Below are 16,746 nucleotides of genomic sequence, written 5' to 3' on the forward strand. Positions count from 1 at the left end.
ACGGATTGATGGACTTTGATTGTGTTGATAAACCAATAAAGATTTTTTGAAGTAAATTCTAATATACTACCCGGCGGACAGTAAACTTATACTAAGGGCTTTTAGTGAGACATCACATCAGTAGTTGTATTGAATTCTGAATTTAAAGAGTTTAAATCCCGTAAGTAATGATTATCGCTCTGTTTTGGGAAGTATAGAGGTCAAATACTAGAGTTTGCAGAGCTACAGATTTTGTCAAAAATGCTACTCTATCTGTTCCTCCCAAATTTTACACGGATTTAAAAAAAAATACTAAAATAATGGAAAATAATTAAAAAAATAAGTAAAATAGTGGGACCGATTAATATTATCTATACTATACTAATAAGCGAAACATGATTTCGTTTGGTCGGTTGGTTACCACTTTCCTAAAAATATGTTAACACCATCCAAAAAAAATTTAAACAAATATTATTTAATTAAAATAAATAAATCATGTATCTCATATAACTACAAATTTTATGAATTACAATTCATCTTGGTATCTAAGAGCACTCAACTTCTTTCTTAGTAGGAAATCAAACACTTCCAAAATTAATTTTATTAATTCAAATTATAATATAATATAATATTTATTAAATCAAGAAAAAATTAAAAAAACAATAGTAAATCATACATATACACTTATATTCTAAACTCCCACTTTCGTATATTTCCTACACCCGCCATATAGATTGCAGAAGAAGAAAAGACTTTTAAAAAAGTAACTATTTAAATTTTGAATCGTTCAATAATAAATAATACATAAAAAATAATACGTAAATATTTTAATTTTATTAATTTCAATAATATATAACCATTATTTTTATAATTTAGTTTTACGAAATAACAAAATAATAAAATTACAAATATTATAATCAGTTCGTGCATCGCACGGGTTATATAAAGTGGGTATAGTGGAGATAATTAGTGGATATAGTTAGTTTAAAAATTATAAAAAATTTATTATTTTTGGAAATTTTTGAAATATAAAGAAATTCAAAAAAAAGTGTAAATAAATGGGAGGAATATAAGAGTATATTTTTGTAGAAACTTAAAAGTGAGCTACTGTAGTATTTTGATTCCTTTAATTCAGTGAATCCTGTCCAGACACGTGAATAGTTAGGAGGTCGATGAACCGAAGGTATGTGGATGTTTAGGAATTTATAGACAAAAGGGGGGGAGCAAGAATATGATACCCACCGATCTCTGTATAATTCAATGCAATACCAATGGTGTGGGGACATGATATAAAAGCCTGATCGAAATTGGTACGTACTTGCGCAATGCGTACTAACTCCACTTACAGTACAATTTCAAAGATCCAGGGGGGCCATAAACAGAGAGACAGTGGTAACACATCACATTTCTCTTTTGTTTCTCATCATGTACAAACCACTTAACATCCCCAGATTCGTTCCACACAACCTTTATACTATTGGTTACAGAAAAAAAACCAAATATAGGCTCTTGGTATGAAGAAATTACGTAGGTAAAACTAAGTTGATCTCCTTTTTCATCTGTGGAGTAATAGTTTCTTGGTATGAATAAATACCAGAGGTTCATCAGTCATGCGTTGGTTAGTACTTTAGCTTTGAGGGTGATTTCCAATGTAATTGTGGGCGCGATACTGATCTTGGCCTCAACAACTTCAACTCTATGAACTTCTTCTTGATGTTATCAATCCATACGGATACCCATAAATACACGAAATTCTCAATACAACTTGTGGCACAGAAACCTAAAGCCCTTAAACATTCTAATTGGAAGCCTACTGAACTAGTGCTAGTTGACACGGAATGAGTCCAAAGCAATATTGGTGTACTCGTTAAACTTCTCTGTGGATCATCATCAATATAAAGTAATTTATGTTCACAGTGAACAATGATAGTTGTAGAGGCCCTGGGTAAAACATACAGTGCTTCAAATATGGGGCTGAAAATAAGGTGTTCTGTTCGATCCGATCCTCACAAAATTTCTTTTAAAACATCGGGTGGCATTCTACTAAAAATTTACTAAAATTATAAACAAATTCTTTTTGAAACCAAATATTTTAAAATTGGTTTCAATTCCTAATTGTTTTCTAAAATTGTATGTTATGTATCAATGTCTTTTACTAGAATTTACCACAAAAATTTAACAAAATCTACTAAAAAGTCGGGTTAACATATAGAGACATATTAATGCATGTAAACGACTGACCAGTTTATCTACATTGCTAATTTCGACCAGATAGTTGAAGAAAAAAAGAGAATTGAATCAATATTTCATTCAATGAGCTTTATAAGAAAAACGTATCACGTCACATATTTCACAATAGAATTACAGCTATCTAGAACTCTGCAAGTATGCTCTATCTTTTTTCAACGTATGTCTATAAGAATGAATGTGTTTAGTATGAACTAGTGAAGATTGAGGGGAATGAAGGGTGTTGGTAAATTTGGACTCTTTTTATGTATAAGCGACCTTCAATAATTGTACCCAATTAGGTAACTCTCAAGACCTCTGCCAGGGAAGCAAACCATTTGAAGGATCAGCCATGTTTGCCAAAACGAAGTCTCTCAAGCCAGTGTCCCAAACCTCACAGAACCGTAGCCGCCAATTAGGCGGCTCAATTGCCTCTGTACCCAATCCAGGTGCCCTATCTCTCGACCCTTCATTTTGGTTGTCTTGCCAGTCAGCCACATAGGTAGCAACCCTTCTGAAAAATTTTGCTCTAAAAGTCTCCCAAACCTGGTACTTGTAGTGATTAATCACTGCTATGTTTTGTGGCAAATTCAGATATTTATATCCCTTCTTTAGATGAAAATGGTGCACTACTGTGAGAAGTGTAGGGTCAAGTGCATCTGGACGCACAATAGATTTGTGTCTCTCAGGACTCTGGAGCCTGCAAGTGTACCCTGCTGTGACTCCCTGTAAGGGAGGTGACTTTAACCCGGATGGCCCAAAGCTGTGGCAAGTTGTTCTTATCTCTGCAATTGATGTTGATGAAAAATTTGCAACCACATGTCGCAGAGAATTCTGACCTGGAATAACCATATTTCTATTCCTGCGTTGTTGATTCGTCGGGAAGGGGAAGTAGAAAAATTCATCCACATCCATGAACGAAACCCAATTACATTCATCTTTTGCTCTAAGAGCACAATGTGAAAAGCCTGCTTCTTGAGTCTTAATCCAGGGCCACAAATGTCTGCTGACATTGTACCCTTCAAGGTCAAGCTCTTCGGTGGTCTCCTTAATTCCGTCATCGCTATTATTATCATATATAAACCATCTCTCAACTCCAAGCCAGGCATGGTAAATTATCCATTCACGAATCGCAGACGCTTGGTTCCAAACCATTGTACAAGCACAAAGCTCATACTTTTTCTTCTTTTCTCCCAAAGAATTCGAATTAGAAAGCTTAGCAACAGAAGGCATTAGCTGAGCTTCTCTACCTCTGCCCCGAACACGAGAAGTCACTCCTAACGTGACTCTAACCCCTTGAGCCTTCTCCGGACTCCTCCTAATACTCCTTGGCAACAAACACCTCACAACCTCCTGAGCCGCAGTCATCGCCTTGGTCGTAAGCACAAACCTCCCATCCGTCTCCCAATTCCCTAACCCAAAATGACAACTAAATTGACTTGCATCCGACTCCCTATCCGGCCTCAAATTCAAGCCTTTAGCAAAAACCACAACAGTCTCCCCATCAATCGCAGCCTCATAAACAACATTCTCCCACGACCTAACCGTCGAATTCCCTCCACCAAAATAACTCAAAGTCCTCCCCCGCCTAACCAAATCCACCACCGCAGAATAATTCCCACGAGGCAACGGACACCTCACCACAAAATGAACCCCACTATACTCCTCAACCGACAACACATTACTCGTAAAACTACCCGAATCATTAACCAAAGCCCTACCATAAACACATTCCAATTTCTCATTCTTCCCAATAACAACAAACCCATCATTAACTCTACTCGAAACTAACAACAAAATGTGGTCAGGAAACAAAACCCGATCCTCAATCCTAAACTCAAATTTGTCAAAGGTACTTACAGACAACAAAGACAAACTCGAAGAAGCAGAAACAACAAAATTGGACTTAAAAAAAGTATTTCCACAAGAGAAGACAAAAAGGAAAGTGAAAAAACAGAGAGATAACAGAAGAAGAAACCTAAGACTTACAGAGCTAAACAAAAGTAGATGTTTTCTTGAAGATGGTTTTCTCTTGCGGCGTTGCTCAGAAGAATCCATTACAAGACTTGTCAGATTTGGGGGGGGGGGGTATGTAAGGAAGGAATTAATAAAAGGAGGATGTTGTTATTATTCTCACATAGATCTACCCAGGTCAGTAGTTTCTTGATTTATGTCGGAGAGAGAGAGAGAGATGTTATTTATAAAAATAGACACACAACTTAAATACTATGTATATTTTGGATTTTGAGAGGAAGGTGGAGGTTATGTAGTGTATAGCACGTCGACTGGGAGAGAATGATTGAGTTGGGTCATTAATGGGGTGTATAAGTTGTGTATGTATAGGTTGGGTTGAGTTGAGTTCAATAAATTAACAAGGGAAACAAAGGAAAGTTACTACTTCTACCATATTTGACTGGCCCCTCTATTGCAGACTGGCTTTCTCTTTGTTATGTTAGATTTTGGTTTTGTACTCCTTCACATTTTTGTCATAAAAAGTTGATAACAACTACTCCAATTTAATGGCAATGGCTTAAATGCATAATAATAATTATGGGTTGGGGATAAATTAAATGTTATTTCAACATATTCAATCTGTTCCAAAATAATAATTATTTTAACTTTTGTCACCCATTTTAAGGTATAAAAAAAATAGTCACATACTTTTTCAAATTTTGTTTTCTTGAATAAAAATTAAATATTAAATTTAATTCATAAAAAATTGAAAAAAACACTTATTTTACATCTTAAAATATATTTCAAAAGTCAAAAGCGACTCTTAACGCGTTAATAAGCGAATATAAAATCTTATAAGAATTGAACCAAAATGAATGGGTTTTCTAAATTTCTAAAACTTACGGTATAGCATAGTTAATTAAATCTGTGTTGGTGACTCAAATTTGATGGCCCACACGAAGCAAGACGGCCAATGCGCCAGTGATATTTAGTTGGTGTGTCACTGAATTAACGTAAACAAATCGCTGGAGACGGAAGTTGCGCCGTGTAATGTAATCCTCTGCTCATTCTTCCAAAAGAGAGTTTCGATCGTCTCATAAGCAAATTTGGAATGTCTATCAAACACTGTGCTGTTTCTGTCAATACTTTACTCTTCATTAATAATAAAAATATTATTTCAATCAAACAAAATAATAATATATCGTCAATTTTTGGTACTTCCTTTAAATAATTTACCCTAAATTTGGGTTCAATTTCTCACAACTATGTATTTATATAATAAATTTATTTGTAATTTCTATAATTTCACCTTAATTCAATTTGCTATGAATATATATAGGTTTGCAAATCATCCGAACTCTTAAGTGTTCATGTATAAGTTTGCTAAAAATATATCAAACTCAAGGTTGAACTTTTATTGAGTTAAAAAGTTTTATTTGTGCATCGACCCATTAATAAAAGGTTATTCGCGAAAATGTTCACAAACAACTCAAAAATTATGGTTTAACGAATAATTCATTAATATTGTTCACGAACTTTTGATACAATATACTTAATTTATAAACTCGTTCTCACGATTCCCGATTTATACATAAATTTCACTTTTTAAAAAAAAATTATTGTCAAATTTTTTTATTAAAGAAAAAATTTATAACAAACAAAAAAAAAATTTGAGTGCATGGCATTTGGATTTTGATTAAATTATGTTATTTCTATTTAAAAATGATATAGACAAACTAATTGAATATATGAATACAAGTTAAATAAAAGAGTTACATATTTATCATCGAGCATGTGTTATAATTTATAAATACAAATATAAAATTTAATAAATGTAATAAAATAAACATATGAATTAGATAAATTGGTAGATTGAATTGTAGATTAAATGTGCATAATATATACATAATTATTAGCTTAATATTGTGTTATAAGTGTGTGTCCTTTGCTAGCATATATAAAGTAATAATTCAAATATTTATTCAGGAGCTTATCAATCAGCATGTTCACAAAGATTACTCACGAATTTATACTAAAATATTCTAATTGAATTTGTTCGCAAACTTTCAAGCTGAATAATATTATGCAGCATAATTTATGCTCAATTTTAGCTCGTTTATAATCTGAACTTTAAAATTATATTCATGTTTAACTCATTTATGAATCAAACTAAATTCGAGCTAAACATTTTTCGAATCTAACACCGAACTGTTCGTGAACGTATCAACTCATTTACAATCCTAACTACATAGAATTAAATAATATCCATTATCATATACTATATTTCGATAATTTAATAGTATTTGATTTAAATTTTAATGTGAGGTGGCAATATATGTTAACGATTAATACGGAGTATAAGAAACGCTATAGTTGTACAAAAATGGGCTTCGAGTGATAATGTGTTGTCATATTATTTTGAAGTTTATCAAATAATATTTTACTGATTTCTGACCTAAAAAAAGGGCATGAGGTCATTGTTATCTGGAAGAGCAACGCTAAACAAGTATTCTTAGAGTATCTCCAACAACTCCTCATTTCAAGCTCCTAAGTTAAATCTTGAGGAGAAGTTTGGAAAAACAAGCTTCAACAGCCTCATAATTCTTCCTCAAACACTTAGAGCAACTCCAACAATTATTTTGCATCCTCCTCATAAATAATATTATTAAAATAGATCTTAACTACTTAAAATATAAAATTATTTTTTCACTCCAACAACTCTCCTCAAATTCAATCCTCATCTATTTTTTATATTATTTTCTATAATACATAGCCATACATATATAAAAAGATCCTGAATTCTTTACAAAACAATTAACATTGCAAATATCAACCAATTGACAAAATAATGCAGAGCACTTTGATCCACCTGTTGTTAAGTCAAACGAGCTGCACATTCATTATAAACAAAAAAGACCCATAAGAAGAGATACAACTTGTCAAACTTCAAACACAACAAAAACCAAATGACGGTTCTCTAGCTTTTGGAAAATATGAAACCCATAAACGAGAAGATAAGGCATCTGCTTTGTCATACAGAAAGGGAGGGAAATGATGGATTGAGAGGGAAATTAATACTTGTGAATATTAAATTGAATGAGGAAGGAACAAACACTCCTCAACATTGAGGAGAGATATAGAGCTCCTAAAGATTTGAAGATGACTTAGGAGTGTGTTGGAGACACTTTCTCCTTCAATCTCCTCAAAATTTGACCAAGAGGAGAGTTTCTTGGAGTTGCTCTTAGGAGCCAATTTGTCCTCCTCTCTTTTAGGAGTCTCTCTCCTCTCCTCTTCTCCTTCATTACTCACACACATCAATTATATTCAATTTTTTTATTAACATCATATATCTCTTTTCCAATATAATAAGTATATTTATAAATAAAATATAAGTTAAGAGGTAAGGATAGAAATGTTGTTGAAGATGATAATAAATTTTGAATGCTGATTAGGAGATATTTAAATTATATTATTTTTAGAGAAAGTTCAAGGAGCTTGGAGTTCCTCAATTTTTGAAAAAGGAGAGACAGCATCGGCATGTTACATTTTGTCAATTTATAAAAGAAACACTGGTCATAGGTCTACAAGCTAAGTAATCAAAAACATTACCTCCTCGCCATGTGAGGGGAGTCTCGGCTTCTGTCTAATATTCATATTTTAGTTTCTTTATTTGACTCTAGCTACAGAATGCTTAAGCTGTCCACTTTGGTAATACATGTTTAATTATTCTACCAATTATTCTCTACAAACATGCTTCCCTTAAATAATCACCCATTATTATTCCAGTACAGAATTAGTGTCTGTATATTTGTATATACCCCCCTGTCATGTATGTAGTAGATTCACTGATTTCATAATGTCTAACGACTAACAAACTCTCCTTTGGACTGTCCTAAAAAAAATCCAAACTCTCCTTTGGGTTGTATATATTTCCCATTTTAACCATTGCTAGTGGAGTACTTAACAATTAACAACTAATATGATTGATATCAAAAAAAATAAAAAAATTAACGACTTTATTATTTTATCGAAAATAAAATTACACCATATTTATTATGTTGAGATCAAAAAAATGTTATTTTATCAATCATTACTTAATCGAAATTTAAATGTAATTACAATCCTCCGATCAGAAGCTAAATCACTCTTGTCCAAGAGATGTGGAGCGTTCGAATCCTTTATCAACAAGGATTATTATTCAAATATACTATTTTTTTTTCTTAGCAAAATATATTAAAACGCAAAGAGACAGCAAACTAAAGGGCAAACCCCAAAAGAAAAGAAATACAGGAACAGAACTCCAACTCTATCAGAAAAAGCAAAGCAAACCTTACACTCTACACATCTAGAGTAAAAACTAGACTACGAAAATCAGAATACAATAACAATTAATAAGGGGGTGTTTGGTTCAACAAATGTGGGCATGAGTTATTGGGTTGGAATTAATAAAATCCATAACATGTGTTTGGTTAAAAAAAAATTGTTTTAAAACCCATTCCTGAAACCATGACATATGGGGTTTAGTGTTGTGCAAGACATGCATGTATCATAACAAGAATAAATCATATTGACAACCCTAAGATTAGTTGTATTGTAACCTTAATCTGTAATTTATACTTGTAACACTTAATGTCTGTAAAATGTAAATGGAGCAGACTGGAGCATTTTTCTCTAAACAGTGTCAAGCCTAAGAATTTTATCTGGAAGAAGATCAAGAAGGTCGTGCCTCAGAAGAATTATGAAGAAGCTTGGAGTTGAATAATTCTGTTTGGTGAAAAACATTCTAAGTCAAGATCTCTACAAGTCACAGAATTAGTGTTATAGAGAAGTCATTCGAGAACTCAGAAAGACCTATCGAGAACTCAGGAAATGCTATTTGAGATATCGATAAGTCAGATACTTATTCGAGAACTCAGAGATATCGACAAGTGTACATTCATTAGAGAACTCTCAGTTATCGATAAGCCAAATTTCATTAGAGAACTCTGAGTTATCGATAAACCAAAATTCACTAGAGAACTCAGAGTTGTCGATAAGTCAAGTCAACAATGAAGTTTCAGAGATATCGACAAGCCAACATGCCTATCGAGATGTCGAGTTCTCTATAGCTTAATTGGAGATCTCGAAGTGAAGAAATTTCTCTAAGTACAGAATTGCAGAACAGTTTAATATCCAATGTTGCAAATCAACAAATAATTCACATAGCTGGATTGACAAGTCTACAAAAAGCAGCTTGAGAGATGTGCAAGATCAATGACAAAGATTAACTGACAGAGGAGATTAAAGTAATCACGGGATGCTAAAGATATGCTAAGCCAGAAATGGAAGATTTGTTTTTCTATAAATAGAAATGACAAGTGACAGTTTAGAAAAGCTAATAGCATGTTTATTATCCACTGTGTAAACCAGCATTTAATTGAGTTATAAAGTTAACATTGGTCCTCTAGTTAAGTAGAACAATCAAGATAGAAAATCTAGTATTCTCTCTCAAGAAAGAAGCTAAGTTCTAAAACAAGAACTTAGAGATTTTGTAGCAAAACACTGCTTCATTTTTAATATAAAATTAAGTGAGTTTTGAAAATCTTTGTTCTACATATTTGCATTGTTATTTATGTTTAACATCTACTCCACAAAATCATTGATAACAATCAACTGCTAAACTCAGAGCAAAACCAAAAAGTAAACATTTAAGCTAAAACACATTCACCCCTCCCCCCCTCTGTGTTGTATTCATATCTAACAAGTGGTATTAGAGCAAAATCTGAAAGTAAACAGATTAGATCTTGGAAAAATGAATACACAGAAAATCAGTAGTATTAAGATTCCTCCATTTGATAAGGCCAATTACACTTTATGGAAAAAGAAAATGGTGTTGTTTATAAGAATGGCCAATCATCTTTACATTGGTATCCTCAAGAATGGGCCCTTCAATCCTGTAGTTAGAGTTGAGGAAACCACAGATGGAGATATGGTTATTCCATCTCATTATGCTCTCAAGGATCCTTCTGAGTATACTGAACCTGAAAGAGAGAAAGTTTCCCTAGACAGTGCTTTGCAACTGATACTAATTGAGTCACTTGACAATGTAATGTATAATAACATTGTCAACTGTGACACTGCTAAACAGATCTGGGAAAAGATTGAAATACTTTGTGAAGGAACTGAGGAGGTTAGGTCAAATCAAAGAAGGATATTGATTTCTCAGTATGAGGGTTTTATGGCTAAACCAAATGAGGGTATTACTGATGTGTTTGAAAGGTTTAATAAGCTGATAAATGACTTGCAGCTTCATGATAAATTTTATGATGTCGAAGAAGTGAATTTGAAGTTCTTGCTTACTCTCCCTGATCGTTTGGAACAAAAGATCTCTGCAATCAGAGAAGGAATGGATTTGAATAGAATCACACTAGAAGTGCTCTATGGGGTTCTGAAAACTTATGAACTTGAAATGATTCAAAAAAAATCATTAAGAGCTGGTCAAGGATATGTACTGGACGGCTCAAGTGCACTAATTGTGAATGATGACCAGACCTCTAATGATGATCAAAGATCTCAAACTCCAGAAATTTCCACAAGTGAGAAAAGAGTCAATGACACTAAAGAGCAAGTCATACTGGAATTGGATGAAGAAGATGAGTTCTACACTCTTGATGAGCTTGATGAGCTAGACAAATCAATGGCTTACTTGGCTAGAAAATTTTCTAACATTAGAGTGAAGAAACCAAGATTCTTCAAGAGCAAAGGACAGTCCTGTTGGATTTTAAATGCAGCGGGGGCATGGCAAAACACTTTTACACATACAAAATCCAAATAAAAGCATATAAATCGTGAATAAAAATTCGAGGGATCGAATCTAACCTTTTAAAATAATTCGGAGACAACAATCAGAGATCCTTAGCAGTTGCTCCTCAAGTGTGAAGCACTCCACCGGTATCCACCAAGAAAACGATGTTAAGGAGGAGGAAGGAGGTGGAGAGAATTATGTTTTTCAAACTTTTTGGGTTTTCGGGTTCGATGTGGGTTCGAATAAAATAGGGTCTATAATAGTGTATTTATAGGCAAAATTTTCAGCTGAAATTTTCCCATAAATATTATTATTATTATCCCATTTATTATTCTCATTAATAATTAAAACACCTTTTAATCATTAATCCTTTTTCTAAACACTTTAGAAATAATTCTCACTCTTGATTTAATTTCCAAAAATTAAATCCTTTAATTAATAATATTAAGAACTTTTCTTAATTAATTTATAATCAATTAAATCTCATTTAATCAATTATTAAATTTGCCAATTAATTATTTATTTCACAAATAAATAATTATTTAGCCATTATTAATTAATTCCTCCACCATTAAATCATTCTCTTTTTATGGTGTGACCCTTTAGGTTCAATATTAAGCCGGTAGTAGAAATAAATAATAATAAAACTATTTTATCATTATTTATATAAATTCTCTAATTTATTAAATATGATTAATTAATCACATTTATTCTACATCGTGAGGGATACTTCTCAGCATATCGCGACTATCCGGATAATATGAATTCACTGCTTAGAATACCAAGAACCTATTCAGTGAATAGTTACCGTACAATAAACTCCTTCTACCCTACAATGTCCCGATTAAATATAAGGCATGGATCTCGTGTCAAGCCTATCTAATTCAATCACTTGCTTACCATTTATTATGCGTAGTTCTATGCAAATTAGAAACTCCTTTCTAATTTCATTCACTCTGGCCAGAGATTTCTGAACTAGCGTAAGTGGATCAGCCTTGAACATTCGCTTCCTTCACTGGAAGGGGTAGATCCTTTATTGATCATACACTATCTTCGTGTACAAATACCTATACCCAGAAGAGCCCTAATAATTGTCCCTGGAGACTAAGAACTAAACCAAAGCATAGTTCAGTGTACCCAAGATGACTATGATGACCTCAAGTCTAAGGATACTTGTACAACTATCACTATGCGAACAACTGCTGACACGTGAGTGAACTCCATCATTTGTTCAGCTGTGCGAGTCATGTTCAGTGAACTTATTCTATAATAAGCACCTACATACTAGCTATAGTGTCACCACACAAATGTCTATGAGAATAGACATCCTTCATAATGAAGCAAGCATAGTATGTACCGATCTTTGCGGATTATTAATTACCAGTTAGTAATCCTATGACCAGGAACTATTTAAGTTTAGAGTTGTCATCTTTTTAGGTCTCACTATTATGATCTCATCATAATCCATAAAAAGTTTTACTCTAAACTATGGTATATCTTATTTAAAAACTTAAATAGATAAAGCCCGTAATAAAAACAAAACAAGTCTTTATTAATATCAATGAAATCAAAACAGATTACATAAAAGTTATTCTTAAATCCTAATACATGATTGGACTTAGGACATATTCCTTTCAATCTCCCACTTGTACTAAAGCCAATCACTCTGGTATCTAATACCCATCTTGTCTTTATGACGATCAAAGTGACTTTCATAAAGTAGCTTTGTGAGTGGGTCTGCTATGTTGTTATGTGTGTCAACTCTAATTCAATACAATACAAGAAATATTACCGCGCTCCCACTAACCCTTTTGTAGACGCATGGTTCATCTTCGTTTTTGATAAAATCAAACTCTTTGATTGTCTCATCAAAACGAATATTCTATCTTTCGAGAAGCTTGCTTTAAACCACATATGGTTCACAGCAGCTTACACACTAGGTTTTCATTTCCCTTGGAAAGAAAACCATCTGGCCATCTACCAGATTTCATAGTCGTAGTAAGCAGCATTCACAAGCAAAATCCGAACTGATTTTAACAGGGCTACAGGTAAAAAGTTTCATCAAAGTCAATCCATTGCCTTTGTTTGAATCCTTTTACCACAAGCCTGGCCTTAAAGGTCTCCACCTGGACATCTGCTCTAATCATTCTTTCGTATACCGTATACATAGATTCCATTCCGGATTTCATGACACTATGCCATTTCTCTGAGTCAACACTACTCACAGCCTCATTATAGGTCACAGGGTCGTCATCATCAATGATCGACAACTCATTGCCATTCTCAATGACAAGGCCATAATACCTCTCAGGTTGGCGAGACACTCTACCTGATCTATGAATGGGATGTTCCACAAAAGGTTGTTCAGTCAGAAAAGGTGTTTCCACTCGATCTGTAGTAGTTTGTGCTTCTTGAACTTCATCAAGTTCAATTTTGCTCCCACTATTTCCTTCAAGGATAAACTCCTTTTCCAAGAAGGTAGCATGTTTGGAGACAAACACCCGATGATCGGTGCAAAAGTAATACCCTAAAGTCTCTTTAGGATATTCCACAAAACTACATTTTACGGATCGATATTCTAGCTTATCTGGGTCAACTTTCTTGACATAAGCTGGACATCCCCAAATCTTAACGTGTTTAAGACTCGGTTTCCTTTCTTTCCATATCTCATACGAAGTTTGAGGAACAGATTTTGGAAGGCACCATATTCAGTAAATATGCTGAGGTTTCCAATGCATAACCCCATAGGAATACTGGAAGATTTGCATAGCTCATCATGGACCGAACTATGTCTAACAAAGTTCGATTTCTCCTTTCAGATACTAATCTGGAGGAGTCCACTGGGAGACTATACCATTTACTTTGAGATAATCTAGAAACACTCCATTAAAGTATTCACCACCTCGATCTGATCGAAGAGTTATAATACTATGTTTGGTTGTTTCTCCACTTCATACTTATATTCTTTGAACTTTTCAAAGGCCTCAGACTTGTGTTTCATCAAACACATAACCGAATCTAGATCTATCATCTATGAAAGTAATGAAGTATGAAAATCCACCCATGGCTTGCTTAGACATTGGTCCACATACATCTGTGTGTACCATTCCTAGCAAATTTACAGTCCTCTCTCCATGTCTACTAAATGGAGACTGTCGTGCCACAATGAAGTGAGATTTTCATCATCCCTTTTCTTTTATTAGTTTGTTCAATCTGAAGTAAATCATGTCACATATATACAGACCATTATTTAAAGTACCACGTCCATAAAGAATATTATCTCTAAGAATAGAACATTCATTATTCTCAATAATAAATGAAAATCCAGCCAAGTCTAACATGGGAATAATATTCCTCACAATCGAGGGAACAAAATAACAATTATTTAAAACAATAGTCTTGCCCGTAGGCATATGTAAATGAAATGATTCTACATCTTCAGCAGCAACTCTTGCTCCATTTCCCATCAGTAGAATCACCTCCTCTTCCTCAAGAGTCCTACTTCTCCTTGGTCCCTGCAACAAATTGCAGATATGAGAACCACAGGCGGTATCTAATACCCAAGTAGAAATTTGATTTAATGACATATTCACTTCTATCATGAACATACCTGAATCAGAAGCGGTTGTCTCACTACCCTTCTTCTTCTTCAATTCTGCAAGGTAAACCTTGCAGTTCCTCTTCCAGTGCCCCACCTTGTTACAACGAAAGCAAACAACTTTGCTCTTGGGGTCTTCAGCTTTTGATGGAACCGGCGTTTTCTCACATACTTTCTTCTTCTTGGAAGGGTTCCTCTTCCTTTTCTTAGGATTGGAACCTTCACCAATTAGAAGAACAGAACTCTTCTTAGGGGGAAATTCGATTCCGCAGTCTTCAACATGTTGTGGAGTTCAGGCAGGCTGACATCCAACTTATTCATGTGAAAGTTCACAACAAACTGCGAGAACGAACTCGGAAGCGATTGCAAGACCAAGTCTTGGCTCAGCTCCCCATCCATGGCAAAACCAAGTTGTCCAAGACGTTCAATCAAATTGATCATCTTAAGTACATGGTCATTCACAGATGATCCCTCAGACATCCTACAACCGAACAACTCCTTCGATATCTCATATCGAGCTGTCCTCCCTGCCACATCATACAACTCTTGTAGATGCATGAGGATAGTGTGAGCATCCATATGCTCATGTTGCTTCTGTAGCTCAATGTTCATGGAAGCTAGCATGATGCATTGAGCAACATTTGCATCATCTATCCACTTACGATACACAACATGTTCATCATTATGTGCATCACTAGCAGGTTCCGTAGGCTTAGGTGAGTCAATCACGTATTCCAGCTTTTCAATCCTGAGAACAATTCTCAAGTTTCGAAGCCAGTCAGCATAATTAGGACCAGTCAATTTGTGAGCATCTAGTATTCTCCTGAGTGATAGTACAGAAGACATAACGTACAAAGTAAATCTGTAAATGATAAAAACATAACAACACTTAGCAAATATTCGATTTCATTTCATAACACTATATGAATCGGGTCTTTATTCATAAGTGGCTCCCACTAGTTTTCCTAATTTATTCAACCCCCTACGTGAAAAATTAAGCGTTCATAATGCTAGTGGAAATAGGGATCCTACATTCCATTACACAACCCCGGCTGTAGCACGAAACGCCATGTAATGTTCAATAGGCAGACAGCTCTTGTCAATTACATCTAATGTTATTCCTTAATCAAACTTTAGCCTCTTGAATAATTGAGTCACGGCTGTGGCACGACAAACTCAATATTCTAAGTCAAGTCTAACCCAACATTCCGTACTATTGAATCAGTCCCCAAAGGCCCACGGCTGTGGCACGTAACGACCTTTAGATTCTTATTCAATGTACACATCTCTATGTAATAGACAAGTATTTCTTATTTCGAAATCAAAGCCCTCGGCTGTGGCACGAAACGACAATGATTCAAAAATAAGAACTACTTTCTATCATGTTGGAAGGCTATGACCGACACAAGCCCGTTGTGTCATTGGCCAATTACTACTTGATATTATTTAATTTTAGAGGGATTATATTACGTTACAATCATAATCATATTATAAAGAGATTCTTCCTTTTAAATTAAATATTTCAAATCAATAATCAATAATCAGATGATTCCCAGATCGGGTGGAGCATTGTCAAGAGGCGTCACTTAATAACCCTTTCTTACAGATAGAAATCTGTTGTTGACAGAATCATCCTTTCTCTCATATCGAAAATTCATATTCAATTATGTGTTTCATAAACACAAGAATCTCATGATTGTATTCATAATATTATCATTAAGGTTATGAAACAATTTCACTATACTAGGTTGTCTAACAAACGCCTTATGTTTATTTAAGTTCACCTAAATCTATCATCGCATGATAAACTAAGCATATATCACATATATCAACATGAATAAACATCAAGGTAGGCATGTTACATCATCTAGCACATTAGTCTAAGCATTATACATCTCTATGTATCACATGAAGCATTTAAAAGCAATTAAAATAGTCAAAAACAACTTTAAAACACTTCATGGAAATATAAACAGTTCAAAAATTTTATATAAACTAAAATTGATCACACCATTAGATCCGTCTCGAAAAAATGAATCCAACGGTATATTGCACGCCCAAAACGGAGTTACGAAACTACCAGAAAATCAAATTTAAAATCAACAGACGGGCTGTAACGCATTACAGGAACGCGTTACAAGCCCTGTAACGCATTCGGGTGATGCGTTACAAGCCTTTTAAGCCATTTAAAAGGTGTAACGCATTC

General features: G+C 34.0%; 1 protein-coding gene across 1 annotated transcript; it reads right to left on the minus strand.

Moving 5' to 3' along the window:
- Positions 1–2,269: 2,269 nt before the first annotated feature.
- Positions 2,270–4,594, minus strand: LOC141725069 (glycosyltransferase family 92 protein RCOM_0530710). The gene has a single exon (XM_074527448.1). It carries the CDS (start codon positions 4,261–4,263, stop codon positions 2,515–2,517), a length of 1,749 nt encoding a protein of 582 aa, XP_074383549.1. The 5' UTR covers positions 4,264–4,594; the 3' UTR covers positions 2,270–2,514.
- Positions 4,595–16,746: the final 12,152 nt, after the last annotated feature.

This window comes from Apium graveolens, chromosome 5, assembly GCF_009905375.1.
Source record: "Apium graveolens cultivar Ventura chromosome 5, ASM990537v1, whole genome shotgun sequence".
In the NCBI taxonomy this organism is placed as follows: Eukaryota; Viridiplantae; Streptophyta; class Magnoliopsida; order Apiales; family Apiaceae; genus Apium; species Apium graveolens.

Bases quoted from the DNA above. Each gene is read 5' to 3' on its own strand.
- LOC141725069 (XM_074527448.1), bottom strand. From the start codon at position 4,263: ATGGATTCTTCTGAGCAACGCCGCAAGAGAAAACCATCTTCAAGAAAA.